Source organism: Balaenoptera physalus (genome assembly GCF_965194825.1).
Source record: "Balaenoptera physalus genome assembly, chromosome: 5".
In the NCBI taxonomy this organism is placed as follows: Eukaryota; Metazoa; Chordata; class Mammalia; order Artiodactyla; family Balaenopteridae; genus Balaenoptera; species Balaenoptera physalus.
The window spans coordinates 55,265,243-55,287,184 of NC_138884.1; the positions used below are offsets into that span (position 1 = coordinate 55,265,243).

Here is a 21,942-nt window from a genome sequence, read left to right on the forward strand (position 1 = left end):
CATGCATCGCTATATTATTGTCTAAAATAGAGCCTATATATAGCAACCTCTCAAAGCATATCTGTCAAATTACTGAATGAACAATTAAATTTTGAACTTTACAGTGTGGACATCATTTAAAAGATTTTATATTAAGAAGTAACTGCACTATAGAAGAGTGACCTTAAAGGTAAATAAGTAATAATAGAAAGTCAATTCATTTAACAACTCTAATTTTAGCAATCTTCTATTAAAAGACTTTTTGAAGAAATATCTGATTTGGGGAACTATTCTGAATAGTATGACTATCGTTAAAGGATTTGTATTTGTATGGAATATGACACAAATGAAATAATTTCCTTGTAAAGTATAATGTCTTCAAAAATAAGGTAGTACCAATGATTATTTCAGAGGTGCTTAAATTAAAATATAGGGAGGCTATATTAGAGACTAACAATCAAAAGAGTTAATATTTTTAATTTCTATAATGTAAAAATAGTAGACTTAGTTTAAACTTCTTAGTTTAAACAAACAAACAAACAAAAAAAGCATTGCTAGTCAGTTTTGGTTAAATCCATCAATAGTTTGTAATTACTCTAAGAAAGTTAAATCAATCTGGTCAACTTTCCTTTCTAAACTAAATTGAGACACTTATTATCTGATTATTTAGTGGCTACAACTTACTCACAGTGGAACTAGTATGTAAACGAGTTTATAGACAGAACTGATGACTTTATGTATGTTACTTGTATTAAAAACAAAATGTTTAAAGTATCCCTAGGCTCAAAAACTAACATGATTGGGACATTTGTGTGTATATACTGGGGTGGCAGGGTAGAGGGAAAGTGGAAAACAAACTTTAGGTCAAATCTTTTTATTGAATAATCTGTACACAGAATGGTTACTACTGCCAAATACTTGGGAAGAAAAAAATTTTTTTAATTTTTTTAATCTGTTTCATGAGAATTAAAACATAGTATGGTAAACAGGCATACTGGTAAGTGTTGCCTCTAAATGTTTGCTTAGGAAAGCTCTGGTTGAATTTTAAAACTTAACAAAGATATCAGGAAAATCTGTACCATCTTCTGATGATTTCAGTCCCCTACTATTCAAATTAAATCTGGTTGCTAATTTTGTTTTTCTGACTTCCTTTAAAAAGTTTACTTAAAAGGAAAATATGACCCAGTTAAAATAGGAAAATAACAATATTGTTGATTTTTATGGTATTTTCTACCTTGTTCTGTTGGTTTCACTAAGGATAAATGAGCTGCATCCTTGAGCTAACTTAAAAGTATAGCCTATGGCCTAATGCAGAAAATTGCCATTCACTGATTGGACATTTCATGAATTAAAATTAATGAGTAGGGCTTCCCTGGTGGCGCAGTGGTTGAGAAGCTGCCTGCCAATGCAGGGGACATGGGTTCGAGCCCTGGTCTGGGAAGATCCCACATGCCGCGGAGCGACTAGGCCCGTGAGCCACAATTGCTGAGCCTGCGCGTCTGGAGCCTGTGCTCTGCAACAAGAGAGGCCAATAGTGAAAGGCCCGCGCACCGCGATGAAGAGTGGCCCCCACTTGCCACAACTAGAGAAAGCCCTCGCACAGAAACGAAGACCCAACACAGCCATAAATAAATAAATAAAAATTAAAAAAAAAAAAATTAATGAGTAGATAAATATTTATTCACCAACTTTACAATCAATCTGAAAATGTAAGCTTCTATTCAGTGGACTTCCACTCTTACAATGATGGAGTAACAGAGATTAGATTTATCTTCATTCATCATTTGAAACAATTAAAAAATGGACAAAATATATGAGACATTTCACGTAAGTCAAAGATTACATAACAGCAGTTTATAAGATGCTGAATATCAGTCCATGAGGGACAGTGATCTCTCAGAGGCAAGAAACAAGTAGCATGAATACTATGACTTCCCTATCCTATTGCCTTGAGAGAGTATTGAGGCCACAGCACTAGGAAGGAAAACCCAGGTGGAGCCCAGTGGAAACCCCGTAGTGAGGAGATACAGCTGAGCATCCAGAGAGACAAAGGCAGCTAGACCGTGCAGAATATGGTACTGGAAAGAAAAGAGTTGTACAGGAAGAGAACTCTGGAGACTTTCAGAGTATCCTCTTTGAGTATTCAGTTCAGTATTGATCAGTGCATGTGTGTGAGGAAACTACATGAGACTGGGGAGAGATGCATATGAAAAGACTAATGATGACAGTACCCAGTATTTACCCACGACTGGGAACAGGGACTATTTCCACCAGCCATGAAAAGCTCATTTTTCATGGGCCTTGGGTAAATTACACTGAAGGATCTCATCACAGGTAAGGGGAATAATTAGCCCCACATTAAACACTGTCCTGTTCCACCTAACAAATCTTAAAGGCAAGACCCAAAAGAATCAAATTGCTTCCATGTAACTTAACTGCATCCCAAGACAAAGCTCAAGGCCTTTAGGAACACAAAAATAACCAGCAATCCAACCAGGTAAAGTTTACAATGTTTGACACCTAATCAAAAATTATCAAGCATGCAAAGAAGCAGAGAAATACAAGCCATAATGAGGAGAAAAATTAATCAGTCAAAATTGAACCAGAAATGACACAGATGCTAGAATTAGCAGAAGATGAAATTAAGTTATTCTAACTGTATTCCATGTGTTCAAAAAGCTAAGTTTATATTTTTAAAAATCCAATTGAACTTCTAGGGATGAAAACTACAATATGTGAGGTGAAAAATACAATCGAAGAATTAATAGATTAAACAATGGAGAAGAAAAGATTAGTAAACTTGAAGACATAGCAATAAAAACTATCTAAAATGAACCACAGAAAGAGAAGATAATTATAATAATGAGTAGAGCAGCAGTGAATGCCAATATATGTAATTGGAGTCCCTAAAGCAGAGAAGAGAGGAAAAATAAAACATATTTATAGAAATAATGGCCCAAAGTTTCCCAAATTTGATGAAATCCATAAACCCACAGACCCAAGTAGCTCAATGAGCCCCAAGCACAGAAAATAAGAAAACTACACCAAGTAATATCATCATAAAACTGACCAAAACCATTGATAAAGAGAAAAAGATCTTAAAGACAGTGAGAGAAAAACAGACATTTAAAAAATAAGTTTGACAGTGAAGTTCACACCTGAAACAACACAAGAGAGAAGACAGCGGAGCAACAGTTTCCAGGCACTGAAATTTAAGGAAAAAAAGGTTAATAAGAATTCTATATCCAGAGAAAATATCTTTAAATAGTAGATGAAATGCTTTTCAGATGTTCAAAAGTTGTAAAAATTCATTTCCAACAGACCACACTACAAGAAATACTGGGGGAAATCTTACAGGCAGAAAGAACGCGATAACTGAAATGTGGATACACACAACACAATGAAGAGCACAAGTAACAATAATTATGTTGGTAAATATATGATTTTTTTTAAAGCTTAAATCTCCTTAAAAGATAATTGAGTGGTTGAGGGTGGAGCGCGAGCCAAAGGAGTGGGGTGAAAAGATGAAGCGCCGGTTAGAGAACAAAGCATGCCCCAGCGAGCTCAGGTTCAGCCTAGGCAGTTACTGAGCCTGCGCGTTATGATCCTGACGCTCCCGACGTTCTGCGTACCCCGCCCCCACCAACACCTCCATCACCGGGGAAACGGCACCACAGCTGCTGAGCCCCGGAGCAGCTGAGCCCACCTACTGGTTTCATGGCAGCTCCGAAGACGGCAGTTGTGGGGCCGTTGGTGGGGGCAGTGGTCCAGGGTACTGACTCCACTCATTTTACGGTTTTCAATTCAAAAACAGCGGAACTACTTAGTCACCATCAAGTGGAATTAACCCAAGAGTTCCCAAAAGAAGGATGGGTAGAACAAGACCCTAAGGAAATTCTTCAGTCAGTTTATGAATGTATAGAGAAAACATGTGAGAAACTTCAAGAACTCAGTATTGATATATCCAACATAAAAGCTATTGGTGTCAGCAATCAGAGGGAAACCACTGTTATCTGGGACAAATTAACTGGAGAGCCGCTCTACAATGCTGTGGTGTGGCTTGATCTAAGAACCCAGTCTACTGTTGAGACGCTTAGCAAAAAAATTCCAGGAAGTAATAACTTCGTCAAGTCCAAGACAGGCCTTCCACTTAGCACTTACTTCAGTGCAGTAAAACTTCGTTGGATTCTTGACAATGTGAGAAAAGTTCAAAAGGCTGTTGAAGAAGGTAGAGCTCTTTTTGGTACCATTGATTCATGGCTTATCTGGAGTCTGACAGGAGGAGTTAATGGAGGTATCCATTGTACAGATGTAACAAATGCAAGTAGGACAATGCTCTTCAACATCCATTCTCTAGAATGGGATAAAAAGCTGTGTAACTTTTTTGAAATTCCAATGGACATTCTTCCAAAGGTCTGGAGTTCTTCTGAGATCTATGGCCGAATGAAAACTGGGGCCTTGGAAGGTGTGCCAATATCTGGATGTTTGGGGGACCAGTCTGCTGCATTAGTAGGACAAATGTGCTTCCAGGAAGGACAAGCCAAAAACACGTATGGAACAGGCTGTTTCTTACTATGTAATACAGGTCATAAGTGTGTATTTTCTGAACACGGCCTCCTGACCACAGTGGCTTACAAGCTAGGCAAAGACAAGCCAGTATGTTATGCATTGGAAGGTTCTGTTGCTATAGCCGGTGCTGTTATTGGCTGGCTGAGAGACAATCTTGGAATTATAAAGACCTCAGAAGAAAGTGAAAAACTTGCTAAAGAAGTAGGTACTTCTTATGGCTGCTACTTCATCCCAGCCTTTTCAGGGTTATACGCACCTTATTGGGAGCCCACTGCAAGAGGGATAATCTGCGGTCTCACTCAGTTCACCAATAAAAGTCATATTGCTTTTGCTGCATTAGAAGCTATTTGTTTCCAAACCCGAGAGATTTTGGATGCCATGAACCATGACTGTGGAATTCCACTCACTCATTTGCAGGTGGATGGAGGAATGACCAACAACAAAGTTCTTATGCAACTGCAAGCAGACATTCTGCATATTCCAGTAATAAAAGCCTCCATGCCTGAAACAACTGCCCTGGGAGCTGCCATGGCAGCAGGAGCTGCAGAAGGGGTAGACGTTTGGAGTCTTAAACCCGAGGATTTGTCAATGGTCATGATGGAACGGTTTGAACCACAGATAAAAGCCACAGAAAGTGAAATTCGTTATTCTACGTGGAAGAAAGCTGTGATGAAGTCAATGGGTTGGGTTACAACTCAACCTCCTGAAAGTAGTGAACCTACTACGTTCTCTAGTCTGCCCTTGGGTTTTTTTATAGTGACTAGCATGATAATGTTAATTGGAGCAAGATACATCTCAGGTGTACCATAATAATATCAAACATGGATTCTCAAGATGTGAGCTTTTCACAGAATGAAAAAAATCCAGCAATTCTGTCTCTTAATGTAATGACACTATAACAGACTGACTTTATTTATAAACCACTTGCTGCATGGCTTATGAGAACCCTACAAGTAGACCTATGGCTAGAAATAAATAAATTACAGCAGAAAACACTGCAGAAACATTTGGTGTGTTTTTTAACATCAGCAGTTAAGGTCAGGCCAACCACTGGGAGTCAACCCCCTCCACTGTCATGAAATCCTGCTCCACTCCCTCTAAAATATAGAATATTCAGATTCTGTCTATGGAATTTTTCATCAAACATTTTCTAACACTTACGGACCAGGATTTGGTTCTCTGTGTTACACGCACTTGATTAAGAGGTGTAACTAACCTGCTAAAACTGAGGGACATCTTATTGTAGTTGTTGTGTTGAATGGATCCCAAAGTCCTCTTTTGCACATATTAGGGAGACCACAATACCTGCACTGAATGTTTAATGGAAACATAAGTTTTTATAATAGAAATTTAGTATTCTCATAGCTATTTTCCTAGAAGATAGTCATCAAAATTCTTCAGACATTTTACATGTTCTCACTAATTACACTAATTTTCTGTGTAAATCCTATAGGAAGAAGGACATGTTTTCCTTTGTTTTTTCTTTTCATATTTCTATTTTATGTAGTTTACTTGGTATGTGTAACATATATGCTTATATACTTCATATAGAGAGACCATCGATGAAGCTTAGAAGAAGGGTAGTCTTAAGTGGACCAGTACTTATATAAATATTTTAGGGTAAACATTTATAGATAGATAGATAGATAGATAGATAGATAGATAGATAGAGAGAGAGAGAGAGCAATGAGCATGCATATTATTTATCAGGAGAAACATTTTTTTTAAAGAGGTGGTATTTAAAATTTAAATGTTTTATATTGATACAAAACAAAGTGTATTATGATGTTAACCGTATTTTATACCTTACTTTTTAATTTAATTGCCTTAGCTGGATATATGCTGGAAGAAAAAGGAAAAAAAACTGTGGAATACTACAGTAAGCATTATTTTCAAGCAGAAAAAAAAGAACTGACTGCTCAAATGAAACTAATTATATAGTATGTAGTTTAAGCATATGCAGAAGAAAACAAAAATAGCAAGAAAGTTGGAAGTAGATAAATGGAAGTGTAATAAATACTGTAAGATCCATATACTATATGGGAAGTGGTATAATATCATTTGAAGTTACACTGTTAATTAAGTACTCTAAATCCTAAAATAACAAAACAAAAAGTTAGAATTAATAAGCAAATTTAGTACATAAGCCAGAACTATAAAAATATTCATTTGATCCAAAACAAGACAGAAAATAGATGAAAAAGGAAAAAAAGAATAGATAAGAAAATAGAAAACAATAGTAGGAAAATACATTTAAACCTAACCATGCCAATAAGCACATTAAATATAAATGGTCTAAATACCTCAATTAAAAAGCAAGATCGTCATATTAGATAAAAAAGAAAGACTCAAATATATACTGCCTCCAAGAAACATATTTCAGAAAAAGAGAAAAAAATAGTCAAAAAGAAAAAGGATTTTAAAAAGATATACCATACTTGGGCTTCCTTGGTGGCGTAGTGGTTGAGAATCTGCCTGCCAATGCAGGGGACACGGGTTCAAGCCCTGGTCTGGGAAGATCCCACATGCCACAGAGAAACTGGGCCCGTGAGCCACAATTACTGAGCCTGCACGTCTGGAGCCTGTGCTCCGCAACAAGAGAGGCCGCGATAGTGAGCGGCCCGCGCACCGCGATAAAGATTGGCCCCCACTTGCCACAGCTAGAGAAAGCCCTCGCACAGAAACGAAGACCCAACACAGCCATAAATAAATAAATAAATAAATGTAAAAAAAAAAAAAAAAAAAGATATACCATACTCATATTAATGGAAAGAAAGCTGAAGTGGCTATATTAATATCAGAAGGTAAATTTCAAAGCAAAGAATATTACCAGTGATGGACAAGGTCATTTTGCAATGATAAAAGGGTCAATTCATTAAAGAGATATAACAATCCTAAACATATATATACTTAATAACAGAGCTTCAAAATACATAAAGCAAAATCTGATAGAACTGAAAGAAAAAGGAGGTAAATCTACAATTACAGTAAGAGATTTCAATATCTCTTCCTCAACATTTGATAGAACAAGTAGATAAATTAATGATATAGATTTGAACAATACTATCAAATAACTTAATTGACATTCATATAACATTCCACCCAACAGTAGGAGAATACATACTCTTTTCAAGTGCATATAAAATATTTACCAAGACAGACCTCATTTAGGCTATCAACCAAGCCTCAATAAATTTAAAAGGATTTCATATAAGGTATGCCATCTGAGTACACTGGAATTATAAATCAATAAAAGGTTTTTGGAAATCTCCAAATATTTGGAAACTAAATTTAAAACTTTTAAATAATCCATGAGTTGAAGAGATAAAGAAGGAAAATAGAAAATATTTGGAACATAATGAAAACGAAAACACAACATATCAAAATTTATGAGATATTACTAAAGCAGCACTTAGAAATTTCTAGGACTAAAGGCCTATGTTAGAAGAGAGACAAGGTTTCAAATCAGTGACCTCAGCTTCAATCTTAAGAAACTGGAAATAGGATAACAAATTAAATGCAAAGTAATAGAAGAAAAGAAAAAATAAAGAGGATTGCAATAATCAATGGTATAGAAAATAGAAAAACAATAGCAAAAATCAATATAACCAAAATTTGTTCTTTTAGAATATCAATAAATTGATAACCTTTAAGCCTAGACTGGACTAATAAAAAATGATGACAAAAATTATCAACATCAGGAATGAGAGTGATATCACTATAGATTCTAAGGATATTAAAATAATACAGGAATATTATGAAAACTTTATCTCAGTAAATTGACAACTCAGATGAAATGAACAAATTTCTTTGAAAACAAAAGCTACCAAACTCAAGGAAAAAACAGATAACTTGAATAGCCCTATATCTATTAAATAGATTGAATTCCTAGTTTAAAATCTCCTCACAGAGAAAACTCCAAGCCCAAATGGGAGTTATTTCTTCAATGATAAAGAAATAATACCCATTCTACACAAACTCTTCCAGAAAACTGAAAAGGAAGAAACACTTCCAAACTCATTCTATGAGGCCAAGATTACAGCATTAATCTGATTCCAACACCAGACAAAGGCATTACAAAAAATAAAACAAAACAAAAAAACTGCAAATCAATATCCTTTATAAACACTGATGCAAAAATTCTAAACAAATTTTAGCAAAATTAATCTAACAATGCATAAAAAGGATAAGACATCATGACCAACTGGGGGGAAGCTAGGATAATGAATCAGTGTAACTAGAAAACTCAATCAATATACTTCACCATATTACCAACCAAGAAAGAAAAACTGCATGAGATATAACTACACACTGACTAGAGTGCCTAAAATTAAAAAGAAAACCATATCAAGTTTGGTAAAGATGTAGAGGAACTGAATCTCCCATATGATTCTACTGAGAATGTAAAATGATTACAAACATTTTAGAAAACAGTTTAATGGTTTCTCAAAAAACTAAATATACATCTATCACATTATCCTAGATATTTACCCAAGAGAAATGAAAACATATGTCTATACAAAGATTTTTCCATAGCAGTTTACTTGTTATAGCCAAAAACTGGACATAACTCAAATGTCCACCAGCAGGTGAATGGATAAACAAATCATGGTATATCCATAAAATGAAAAGCTATCCAGCAACTACTGATACACACTACAACATAGATGAATTTCAAAATAATTAAGCTGAGTGGAATAAGCCAGATAAAAAAGAGTAGTATATATGTAGTGTTTGATTGTATTCATATACAGTTGTAGGAAATGCAAACTATTACATAATGGCAAAAAGCATATCAGTGGCTGCCAGGGAACTGGGGGGTGGGGACAGGCAGGGGGATGGGAATGAGGAGTGGGCAGCAGGGGGTAGGAGGCATGATTACAAAGGGGCACAAAGAAAAACTGGGAGGAATGAATATGCTCATTATATTAATTATGGTGATGTGTCAAGGGTGAATATTTATGTCAAAATTAATCAAACTGAACACTTTAAATATGTGCAGTTTATTATATGTCAATTATACCTCAATAAAACTGTTTTTAAAAAGAGAAAAAGCTTACCTCAAACTCTGAAGGAATATAACCAAAGTTTGCTCAAGTAGGTTAATTCTTTGCTCTTCTCCATTAAGCATACTGATATATCCTCTGCTTCTACAGTTTGCTAGCATGGGGTGTGCCAGTCCCTATCTCTAGAAGGTCTATGAGCTTTATTTGAAGTCATTTGTGTGATTAGGCTGGCAAAATACATGATAATGTCTAGTATCAGTGAAAACAAATATTTCCCATTTCATTTATCTATTCATAATTCTCAGTCTGGGACCCACTGCAACTGGCTTTATCAAGAGTCACAAACAAAGATGTCATAAGAAAATCAGACTAAAAGTCCTCAAACTCAGTATCTCATTCTTTCTCACTTCTTCAATATTATACTCCTGTGATTATATCTTTTCCTTTTTATATCTTTGCCTTTATAAGTCTCACTTCCATAATTTAACTTACATTATATTGGTAAATTACAGTCCTTTGCCCCAAGGCTACAAAGGAGCTTCTGTATATTCTATTATTAAATTAGCTATTAATAATTTCTCTATATTGCCACTAAGCAGAACTACACAGTTAAATTATGACGATGGCCTCTCATCACATGCACGTTATAAAACAGCAGTCATCATTTAATGTCAGGCATACGTGTGAGTGAGACAGCATGAGCTCAAACACTAACCAGGAGAATGAAAAGCATCTAATTCTGATACTGTTTTCCAAAGATACAGTTCGTGAATTAAAACAAGTCGCAGTTGAGAAGGGTCAGTAAGGAGGAAGAGAGAGAAGAAACAAAGAAGGCCATGAAGGGAAAGGGATGTTAAAGGTATCCAAAGAGAAACAAGCTGTACTATTAAATCTAATTAGAGACACCCTATATGGTATCCATGTAGAAGCAGCTTTAGGAGTGGCGGCCATAGACATCAGACTTAGAGGGATAAGCCTCTTCCCCTCCTCACCTGGTAGAGAATCCTAAATTATTATCTGTTTGTGCCTGATTTCTGGTGCTTATATTATTATTTTGATATTCATACTCATAAGCTCACAGGGAAGCTATTGATTCACTCACCAGTAAGCCCTTTTCCCAATACATCAGTATAAACGTTACATTAAACAATCCACGTTTAGGTGGAACATTATAAACCTACTCTATGACTGTTAGATATGGAAAATTTGTTTCCATGCTGTTTTCTTTTTAATCAGAACAAATAAGATTCCCCTAGAGTAATCTTCCAGCAAAGTCTAGAGTAAATACAGTACCATCTCAGACAGTCACCTACTTTAGCCTCCCACGGAAATGACAGCGCCATAGTCCATTCTGATTGTTTCAATCAAAACAAAATGAATAAACTTAATATTTAAATATTCCCCCATAGTTTCCATCAACAACCTTTATGGCCAGATTTATTTGAGCATTGGAGAAATTTCATGTGATCCTTGTCCTCTATGTGTTTAGCATACATTACAGTTCATTATCATATCAGCCCTCAACAAACTGATTTATTTTACAAAGAGAAAAGAAAAGAAGGCCTTGACCTTTGGTGGGAAAAAAGTAGAGGGTGATAAGACTGTTAATAATCTTATATTCAACTAACTATGAAATTCAGTTCATTGTAAATAATCCACAAATCTTTCTCCTATTCAGTTATTAAAGGATGTTTTTCAAGTGTCATAGGAAATCCAAGCTTGAAAAACATTTGCAAACCCAAAACAGTGAGGAGACATTATACGTCTATACTAGGAGCTTCAAAAGAGAGCTAGGCAGAAACCAAGATAAAAATGTTGTAATGACTGCAAATGAGAATAACTGATCTGTCTAGCTTTTACTCTAAACTGAAGTAAGCAACCTGCTTAACTGCATGTCCCTGTTTCCACCTTTGTATGACTTAGCAAATTGACCAGAGCAGGGGATGAGTAGACACCTTGCAGCAGGAAGCTTCGATTAGGATCTCTCTCTCTCTCTCATTGTAAGATAAGGTTTGTCTGGCCTGAAGTATATCTTACCGAATAAACTGACCACTTCTCAGCTCTTTTTTAAATAGGCCACAGATATCTACCATTAGCTCAGCTTCACAGTTGAGAACAATGAGGAAAAGAACAAGAAAATCACCTTCCCAATCTAAAAAGGGTATAGCTTTAGAACTGAGGAGATGATTCATCAGGAGAATATGATTACTTGCCTAGAATTTAGTATTTTCAAAAACAATTTTCTCAATGAAAACTCCAAGACTACTTTCATGATGTAAGCAGAGCCTGCAGGTGGATGGGGCTTGAGAAAGCTTCTAGCTCAACATCTTTTAATACAAAAGAAGTGAAAAGTTTAAATAACTTACTAGATGTCATTACAAACATGCTGGGAGTAAGATTAAAATCTAAGTTTTTATATTATAATGTTCCTTTAGCTTCACCCAGCTGGTAGGGCTTTTCTTGGGCTTTGTCTACCTCAAACAGCTGTGTTATGACTTTTTACAAGATGAAAGAAAAGGTAATAATAACTTATGAATTTCTTATAAAAGACAGAGTTATGTCTTGCTCAACAAATAATTCGGTGCATACTTACATACTCATACACACATACAATTTTTATGGCCACTTAAGCGAGGCACATTCTGGAAGATTCTGAACTATAATAAAATCATTTTCTATTCTCCACTGATTTTCTATTCCTGAAAAAAATGTTTACAGACTCTTTGGGGAGCCATTTCCTTAGTCATTAAACATGCCAGAAAATTGGGAGAGCGCTGGTAGAGGTACCATTCCTTTCTAGATACAAAGCTTGCTACTCATCTCCAAAAAATTGATATACTTTCAGACTTACCTAGTTCATCCCTTCATTTCAGGGAGAGATGCAAGTTTCTTCTTCTTCCACCTCCTCTTCCTTCTTCGCCCTCCTCTTTGTCTTTTTCTTTTTCCTGAAACAAATCCATTGACTCATATCATATGGTATTTACTACTCATATTCCCAAACATCAAAAGGACGGCAATCTGTTTAATATCCTGCAGATGAACATGCGCTAAAAATTGGCACTGGCAATCAGGCACACACTGCCCACTGGGCACCAAGCAGCAATGTGCTAAAGATCTGGCCTGTTGTTCCATAGAGAAGAATGACTTTCATTACAATTGTATCAAAAACAAATTATGTACCAAATGTTTGTCTAGATGAGTACTTGGAAGATCATTTATCTTTCATTCATCCCCTCACAGCTTCTACACTTCAGCTCTATTGCTGTCAATGCATTCTTTGCCTGTTTATATGTATGTTCCTCTCCTATTTGTTTCTATAAGTTCACTATAGTTTCACCTTCTCATACCAGCTCCAGTGTATATTATGAGAATCATACAATGCCCACAAATAAAAAGAACATTAACAAAAAGGGTATAAATCTTTACAAAATAGTTTCTATAGCATCTCCTCATGTCTCATTTTGTCATGTCATTGGAGAATGGAAACATTTACTTTGCGTTTTCCAGATTTTAGAGACTGCAAAAGAAGATAACCTAAGAGAGATGAAACTTTAAATTTAAAACAGGTCCCTAATGAATTTTAGCTAGAAATTGGGAATCTTATACCTCAGGCCCCTTATTTTACATATTTAGAAACTGGGGTCCAGAAGTGGTGATGGTCCAAGGTGTTAGGGCTGTTTTGTGCCTGGAAGTGCTGGGATTAGAACCTAGCCGAACTTTCTTCTTCTATACGTATGCCAAATTTTCTTCGAAGATTTCAATTTTAAAAATAAAAACTGCTTGTTTTCTCTAAGATCAGATTTAGAAATACTTAGAAATGCAGTGGTAATTGCATAGCATTTTCCCCTCAACATTCAGAACTGTTTTAAGTCTCAGGGAACCACTTTAGGGGAACTGACTTTAAAAGTCTCTTCTCTCTGTTTCTTCCCTTTTGTTCACACTCTTTTAGTTCAGGCATCACAATTAATGGTACCAGATATACTACAGTAACCTAACTTTTCCTGTCCCATCTCTCAAATGTAACCTCTACATTTCCACCATGGTTCTCCCTCCCTTCCTGTTCCCTTTCCACCTCTGTCTCTGATTTTACATAATTTATTGTTTCTTTTCCAGCATCCCAGACCTGTTGGAAATCCCCACACACCAACCCCCAAAGGGAGCCCCCTGGCCCTCTTACCTCTGGGCAGAGCCTTCTAGGTCTCCCAGCTGCAGGAGCTGTTCAGAGGCACAGAGGGGAAAGTGGAGCAGATCTCCAGCTATTCGTTCTTTCAGAGCCCCTCTGATTGTTCTTATGAACATTCTTTGAGCTTCTTCTTCCTCTAGTCGTTGTGTTAATGCAAGTTCCTGTGCCTGATGCACAGTGAGGCCAAACAAACTGAAACGTCGAGTTTGAAGTAGAGAAAGGTTTATTGCAAGGCCATGCAAGGAGACGAGGTGGCTCATACCTTCAAAAGCCCCGAGCTCCCTGAAGGGATTCAGCAAAGCGCTTTTAAATGCCAGGTTGGGGGCGGGGGCGGGGTGGTCGCAGGGTGTGATCAGCTTGTGCACAATTCTCTGACTGGCTGATGGTGATGTAGCAGGGTGGTGACACAGGGGTTAACATTATCTGTCCCCTAGGCTCCAGGAGGCTTGGGGCTATGTGCTCCTGGTTGTCAAGCAGTTAATATCTTCCATTTGTTGGAGAGGGGGGTTTTTATATCTGCAAAACGACTCAGGAAATGTGCATCAAATACTATTAGCTAGGTACTTCAGAGAGGAGCTAAAGCAGAGGATATGGGGGAAGGCCTGTCCTGGGAAGGCCCCATGTGTTCCTGCTTGCTTACAGTTGCTCAACATCAGAGAACGTTTACCGGCTTTGACCTTTCGATCTTGCTACACAGGTTCTTAATAACTGTGAATCTGGACCGTGGAAGCAACAATTCGAGCCTCCAGGATGCTGGTGTCTTCAAGTTCTGCCGCGACATTATTCTCCAGCTGTTCATGCCTGATTTTCTGCTGTGCATTCCTTTTCCCATCTCCAAAGATCAGAGTCTATTCGACATGTCAGCGGTCTCATTTCAGAGTTGCTCTGGGGTCGTGGAAAGGGGTGGAAGGAGGAGAGTCACCTTCCCGCTGGCTGTGCGACCGACCTGACTCTGGGCCCGTGTCTGAGACGGACTAGGACGCAGAGCCCGCAACTCGGTGCCCTACGGTGGCCAGCAGGGGCCACGTGGCCTCTCTTCGCTACGGCTGTGCTTTGAGGCTCCGCCCTGTGGGCGTGGGATCCACATAGCCGCACTTCTCCTGAAAACAGAAATCTGTTCATTTTACCTTACCGCTTTAAATGTGCTAATTGCAACCATTTCACAGGTAAGCTAAGCAGCCTGGCATTTAACATCCGAATACCTATATTCTGTCTTCCACCTGTTCTTCTAGGTGCACTTCACCTGTGATCTTTTCACTTACCATGTCTCTTCGTGGAAGCTGTCATGTTAAAGAGAATCTCTGCACTTTTTCTAGGCAGACAAAATTAGAGATGTAAAATAAGACTTCGTTTATGGTGTTTTCCCTTTCACAGGATGAATATCATTCTTTCATCTTAAAAAGTAGATGTTATCCTCATTATTTAGGGGTGAAAAATGGATTCTTGGTGAGATTTAAAGATCTGAGAAGAATGATCATTAACCTGTCTTAGAAATCAGTTATTGCATTATAACTTTTCAAAAATCTTCTAAATAACTAGTTACTTCCATTTTTAATAGTACTCATTCTGTGTATTGCTTTTTATTAATTCATTTAAGTTAACCCTACTGCATTATTCTAAAAATAACTCTACCCCAGTCAAATTTATAAAATTTCCTTATTTTATTTATTTTTTATCTTTTTAAAAAAATTTTTATTGGAGGATAGTTGATTTGCAATATTGTGTTAGTTTCAGGTGTACAGCAAAGTGAATCAGTTAAACAATACATATATCCACTCTTTTTTAGATTCTTTTCCCACATAGGTCATTACAGAGTATGGAGTAGAGTTCCCTGTGCTATACAGTAGGTCCTTGTTAGTTATCTATTTTAAATATAGTAGTGTGTATATGTCAATCCTAATCTCCCAATTTATCCCTCCCTCCCGAATTTCCTTATTTTTAAAAAAAGTCCTTATATCCAGTCCACAATGCCCACCATTTATTACAAAATCAAGATTTCATTATCCTTTGTCTTTTTCTTTCCTGATTAGTTTGATGCTTAGTTTAGTATACAGTAGTTAATTCATGTGTGAGTTTTCTTATCCTTAGTTTCTCATTGATCATGAAGAAGTTTATGAATAAAGAGGGATTATCCTCATAGCAATAATCTCTCATAAAAATCAGAATGCCCATCTTAGTTTGGTCATATAACTCAGCTTATCAATGAATCAATCTATAATATTTATTAAGTTCCTCCTCTGCTAGGTACCATGGGAAATATAAAAGTGGGAATTACATGATACCTGCCTTCCAAGACTCTATAATCTAGTAGTGGCAATAAGTCATATAAAGAAATGGCCATGAAGTAAGGCAGTATTTGAAAAGTACTATTTAGGGAATGAATGAATGAATGAATGTGTAAATGAATGGATTGCATATGCAGTAGGTGATACGGGAGGGAAAGGACACTCGTATCTGGAATTAGAAGGAAAATATAATGGCAGAACCAGCCTTCTAAGATATGAACCAGACTTCTAAGATGGATAGGATATCAATAGATAAGGATGGAGAGATGAAAATAAATTTACTTGTGGGAAATAATACGAGCAATAGCATCAGAGACAAGTTCCACAGTTTTTAAGCTTATCAGTTTAAACAGAGGAAGATAATGTTGGAAAGCAGGGTAATAAAAGTTGGAGCCAGATTTTGAAGAACCTTGAATATCAAGCTAAGAACATAGGTCTTTTTTTTTTTTTTTTTCCTGTAAGGACTAGAGCTCCACAAAAGGTTTATGTTGAGGTAAGTAACATGATAAAAATCTCATGTCTGTCCCTCCTTGACTGCTAGCTTTCATTATTGAGAGAATGCATGGAGTAGCAGTAGGGCATGGACTACTGGGTTTCGATCTGGGCTCTACTGCTTACTGTGTGACCTTTGCCAAGTTACTTAACCTTTCTGTGCTTCAGTTTCTTCAAGTCTAAAATGAAGATGAAGATGAGGATGGTGATGATGATAATGATAATGATAGTTTTACGGAATAAATGAATTGTTTGAGGAGCAAATGAGTTAATGTATGTAAAGAGCTTAGATCAATTCCTGTAGTGAGTAAGCCCCACGTAAGAGTTTGCTATTAGTACTGTCAGTATAACTATTGCCAAATATGATATAAAGACAGAAGAGTTGGGTGATTCTTTGGTTTCTATATCTTTAAAATTGAATTTCAAAACAGTTCCTAAAGAAAGGAAATACTAATCATAGACCCAGTACAGGCTTAATTATGTGTATTATAAGCACAGGCTTAAAAACTAAGGCATTATTTGGCAACCAAGATGTCCTTTGTGTGATTAAGAGGATGTGAAAAGTATAACTAAAGAGTGGAAAGAGAAGTTATGTAATCAAGATTTCTAGACTATGAAAATACATTTTTAAAAAATTCTTACATTAGACTTGGCAGTGATTTCTTGGATATAACACCAAAAGCATAGGCAAAAAAAGAAAAAATAAATTAATTGGGACTTATCAAAATTAAAATTTTTTTTGCGTCAAAGGGCACTATGAAGAGAATAAAAAGACAACACATAGAATGAAAGAAAATATTTGCAAATAATGTATCTGATAAGGGATTAATATCCAGAATATATAAAGAAATGCTACCATTCAATAAAATCATAGGCAAAGAAAACCCAACCCATGTAAAAATTGGGCTTAATAGACAATCCTCCAAGGAAGATATACAAATGGCCAATGAGCACATGAAAAGATGCTCAACATGGTTAGTCATCAGGGAAATGAAAATGAAAACCACAAAAAGATACCATTTCACACCCATTAGTATGGCTATTATAAAAAAAAAAAGTATTGGCAAGGATGTAGAGAAATTGGGACTTTTGTGCACTGCTGGTTGGAAGGTAAAATGGTGCACGTGCTGTGGAAGACAGTATGATGGTTCCTCAAAAAATTAAACATAGAATTACCATATGATCCAGCAATGCCACTTCTAGGTATATACCCAAAAGAATTGAAAGCAGAGACTCGAACAGACATGTGTACACCAATGTTCATAGCAGCATATTCACAGCAGCCAAAAGGTGGAAGCAATCCAAATGTACACTGACAGATGAATGGATAAACAAAATGCATTATGTACATATAGTGGAATATCATTCAGCCTTAAAAAGGGATGGAAATTCTGATACACGCTGCAGCATAGGTGAACCTTGAAAACATTATGCTAAGTAAAAGAAGTTAGACACAAAAGTAAAACTATTGTATGGTTCTACTTATATGGGAATAATTTGAGAGTCAAAATTTATAGAGACAGAAAGCAGAAAATAGTGGTTACTAAGGGCAGGGGAAAGGGAGTAATGAAGAGTTTTTGTTTCATGGGTACAGAGTTTCAGTTCAGGATGAAGAAAAAGTTCTGGAGGTGTACAGTAGTGACAGTTGTACACAATGTGAATGTACTTAATGCCACTGAATTGTATACTTAAAAACAGTTAAAATGGAAAATTTAATATTATGTATACTTTACCACAATAAAAAAAATCTTTGCTTTTCTGTGGTTATCAACTGCCCAGAGCTGATTTAAGTAACTTCCAATACCACACCACATTTCTTATGTAACATAAAACTTACAAATGATCGTTATGGTGACAATTTCTAAACAGATTATTTGCCCCTCTCCAAATCCATATATCCCCTCTGGTTATTGCTGTTTTTATTTAAATGTCCTATTCCCCAAATAACAAGATTCAGAGGCATTTTATTTTCAATAGGCAATTGGAGAAAAACACTTCCCTAGAAACACGGTAACGTTTGCTGCCATGAAAACTTTTTTTTCCTTGTTTTTAGCATTTATTTGTCCACATTCTCCTAGGTTCGATTTGCCAAACACTTTTTTTTATTGAAGTATAGTTGATTTACAATGCTGTGTTAGTTTCTGGTGTGCAGCAAAGTGATTCAGTTATGTGTGTGTGTGTATGAACACATATGTATAATTTTTTTCAGATTCTTTTCCATTATAGTTTATTACTAGATATTGAATAAAGTTCCCTGTGCTATAGAGCAGGGGTCCCCACCCCCGTCCACCGCCTGTTAGGACCCTGGCCGCACAGCAGGAGGTGAGCGGCAGAAGAGAGAGCAAAGCTTCATCTGCCACCCCCCCATCCCTCACATTACCACCTGCACCATCCTCCCCGCCCCCTCCGTGGAAAACTTGGCTTCTACGAAACTGGTCCCTGGTGCCAAAAAGGTCGGGGACTGCTGCTATAGAGTAGGATCTTGTTGTTTATCTATTTTATGTATAGTAGTTTGTATCTGCTAATCCCAAACTCCTAACTTATCCCTCCCCCCCAGCTTTCCCCTTTGGTAATCATAAGTTTGTTTTCTATGTCTGTGAGTCTGTTTATGTTTTATAAATAAGTTCATCTGTATCATTTTTTTTAGATTCCTCATAAATATCATAGGATATTTGTCTTTCTCTGTCTGACTTACTTCACTTAATATGATAATCTCCTGGTCCATCCATGTTGCTGCAAATGGCAATATTTCATTCCTCTTTACAGCTGAGTAATATTCTACTGTATATATATACACCGCACCTTCTTTATCTATTTATCTGTCAGTGGACACTTAGGTTGCTTCCACGTCTTGGCTATTGTAAATAGTGCTGCTATGAACACTCCCCAAGGTTCATGCACCTTTTCCAATTAGAATTTTCTCTGGATATATGCCCAGGAGTGGGATTGCCAGATCATATGGTAACTATAGTTTTAGTTTTTGAAAAACCTCCATACTGTTCTCCATAGTGGCTACAGCTGCCTTGGAAACTTTTGAAACCAGTGAACTGTAGACTAAGTAAAATTCTCTCACCATCCTATGTTGTATTGGCATACGCATTTAGTGGCATTGATATGAAAGTATGGCTGATTGTGAACCATCAGAGAACAAAGGAGAACAGCGAAGGGGAGAGATTGAGCGATCCATGGTAGGACTCTCATTAGGATGTCCCCAAAGAAATCTTAGGACGTAGGGTTCATTGTGCTGGTTCGATTATTCTTGTCTTCTTTTCTAGGAAAACATATCCTAATAATGAAGAACTTGTATTTTATGTACTGAAATATACTCTCTAAAGCTAGTTAATTTATATGCCTTTAAATGTGGCATATATTATCCACAAAACAAGAGTTCAAAATTTCAATATTCTTTGCATAATAAACCTGACTAATATGCATTTTAGTTTCCAGAACCTTTAGGACTCTGAGGAGAGATTTTTCACCAGAGAGAGAATTTAAGTCCTTCTCCCTGACCCTTGTCTCTACCCTTTCTCACAGATCCTGAAAAAATAAGCATGACTCCAAGTGTGCCTCTGAAACTGTCGCTTTGTAAAGATATCCATCTGTTCCTTTCATTGTCTTCCTAGTCATATCTGACTGGGTTTGGGATGTCCAAATCCATTTCTGTTACTGTCTACACTACAGAGCCAAGAACTCTTTGGACAAGCGACTGCATTACAAGCTATTGCCTTATGTGTCCTCAAAAGAATTGCCCTTGTCTGGATCCAGAATCTTTATTACAAGAGAAAATGCAGAATACTCAGCAAGAAAAAAAATGCATTTGATGTTAGATCTGCTATCAAAATGGACATTTTTAAAGATGAATACCAGCCAACAGAAAACAAAGCATGTCAAATGTCCAACAAACGTGGCATTTTAAACTTGACCTTTCCTAATGTGCTGGTATTTCAGAGGTTATTATTTTTCATGAATGTTCTTAACAGAATATATAAACTATATGAAAAGACACTATTCCTGTTTATTCTCCTCTAGAATGTAATCACAGGGCCAATTTTTTAAAATACAACAGAAAAATTTGTTGAGCTGGAGGTTTTTTGGTTTGCTTCTTTAAATGAATAAACAGACACATGAATTTTATTGTTTTTATTCCCAGAGATTTTCTGGTCAATCTTGCATAATAACCTGCTTCTGAGTTGCTACCTCTTAAAGCCGAAATATTATAGAAGTACAGTTTTTGATAAGTACTTCTATTTTCACAAATTGAAAGTTCTACGTTTTCCAACAAATTCAAATAACCTCAGGATAGAGAACTTGAGATAGTGCTATGACCTCACTAGATTCATGAATCCAGTTGTCATTTATTGAGTGTCCTGTATGTGCCAGGTATTGTGTCCTCCAGGCAGTGGGAATACAAAGATGAATAAGATACTTTGCCTTTGAAGAATGTATTGTTGTGTGGCATAAGCAAATAAATATAAAAATGTGATAGCTACTTCCCCTGGGGCTACATCAGACTGGGGGTAAAACCAAAGGTAAGATAATAATAAATGTTATTTCTTGAAGTTATTTCATGAAATACCATCTCCCCAAGTCCTTAGCCTCTGGTCAATGCAGGGTTGCTCCAGCCTTCACGCTGAGGTCACTGCCTTAGATGAAAAACGATGAGGAGTGTTGATTCACGAGACTGCCATTTGCTCTGCCCGCTGTCCTTTACAAAATCTCACTTGTACCCTTTCCTGTGTAGGTAAGTAGTCTCTGCACCATCTGGGTCTAGAAAAACCACAGTTTCTTTTCCTTTCCACATCCAAACACTTAAAAATATCCATGCTAGAGCCCCATCACCAGAAATTCTGATTTAATTCATTGACCTTTTTTTAAATTATGAAAGTGATATTAAACTGCAGTCAGGTTTGAGAACTGTTAGCCTAAGTGACTGCCCACTATAATAAACTCCTTGACTCGACCAACTAAACCAGTGTACAAACAACACAGCCTCATGAGCCTCAACTCATTGAAAGGACTTCTGGTTCTTGGCCTTTCCATCCCTTGCTTCTGGACTCCGAAATTCCTTCTCAACAGGGCAAGAAAGAGACTGAGATGAGACACTTGCCCATCCCTCAAGTCTACTAAAATGGAAGACGTTATCCCATCTCCATCTCTCCACAATTTCCAGCATTTGACAGGAGTACTCCATTCCAAGTAGATGCAAAGGCAATTGCTCAGTTATGTGAGAAAATAAATACAGGTTTGGCTAAGCCTGAGTTGGAATTCTATCACATGCAAACGAAAAGACTCCTGGCTAATAAATGCTCCTTCCCAGGATGAATTTTGGGCTACCTCTTTGGAGTTCTCATAAAATGTTGTTGCCTCTAGGAGCAATTAATAAATTATATCTTAATTATGTGTTTGATTGCCTCTTTTGTCTACTAGA

The 21,942-nt window shown here is 36.7% G+C and overlaps 2 protein-coding genes across 2 annotated transcripts in view; one reads left to right on the top strand and one right to left on the bottom strand.

Annotated features, from left to right (window-relative positions):
• Positions 1-21,942, bottom strand: part of LOC309661848 (uncharacterized protein) — a 635,889-nt gene that overhangs the window by 238,222 nt on the left and 375,725 nt on the right. The window lies entirely within an intron of this gene.
• Positions 1,640-6,712, top strand: GK2 (glycerol kinase 2). The gene has a single exon (XM_082463820.1). It carries the CDS (start codon positions 3,697-3,699, stop codon positions 5,356-5,358), a length of 1,662 nt encoding a protein of 553 aa, XP_082319946.1. The 5' UTR covers positions 1,640-3,696; the 3' UTR covers positions 5,359-6,712.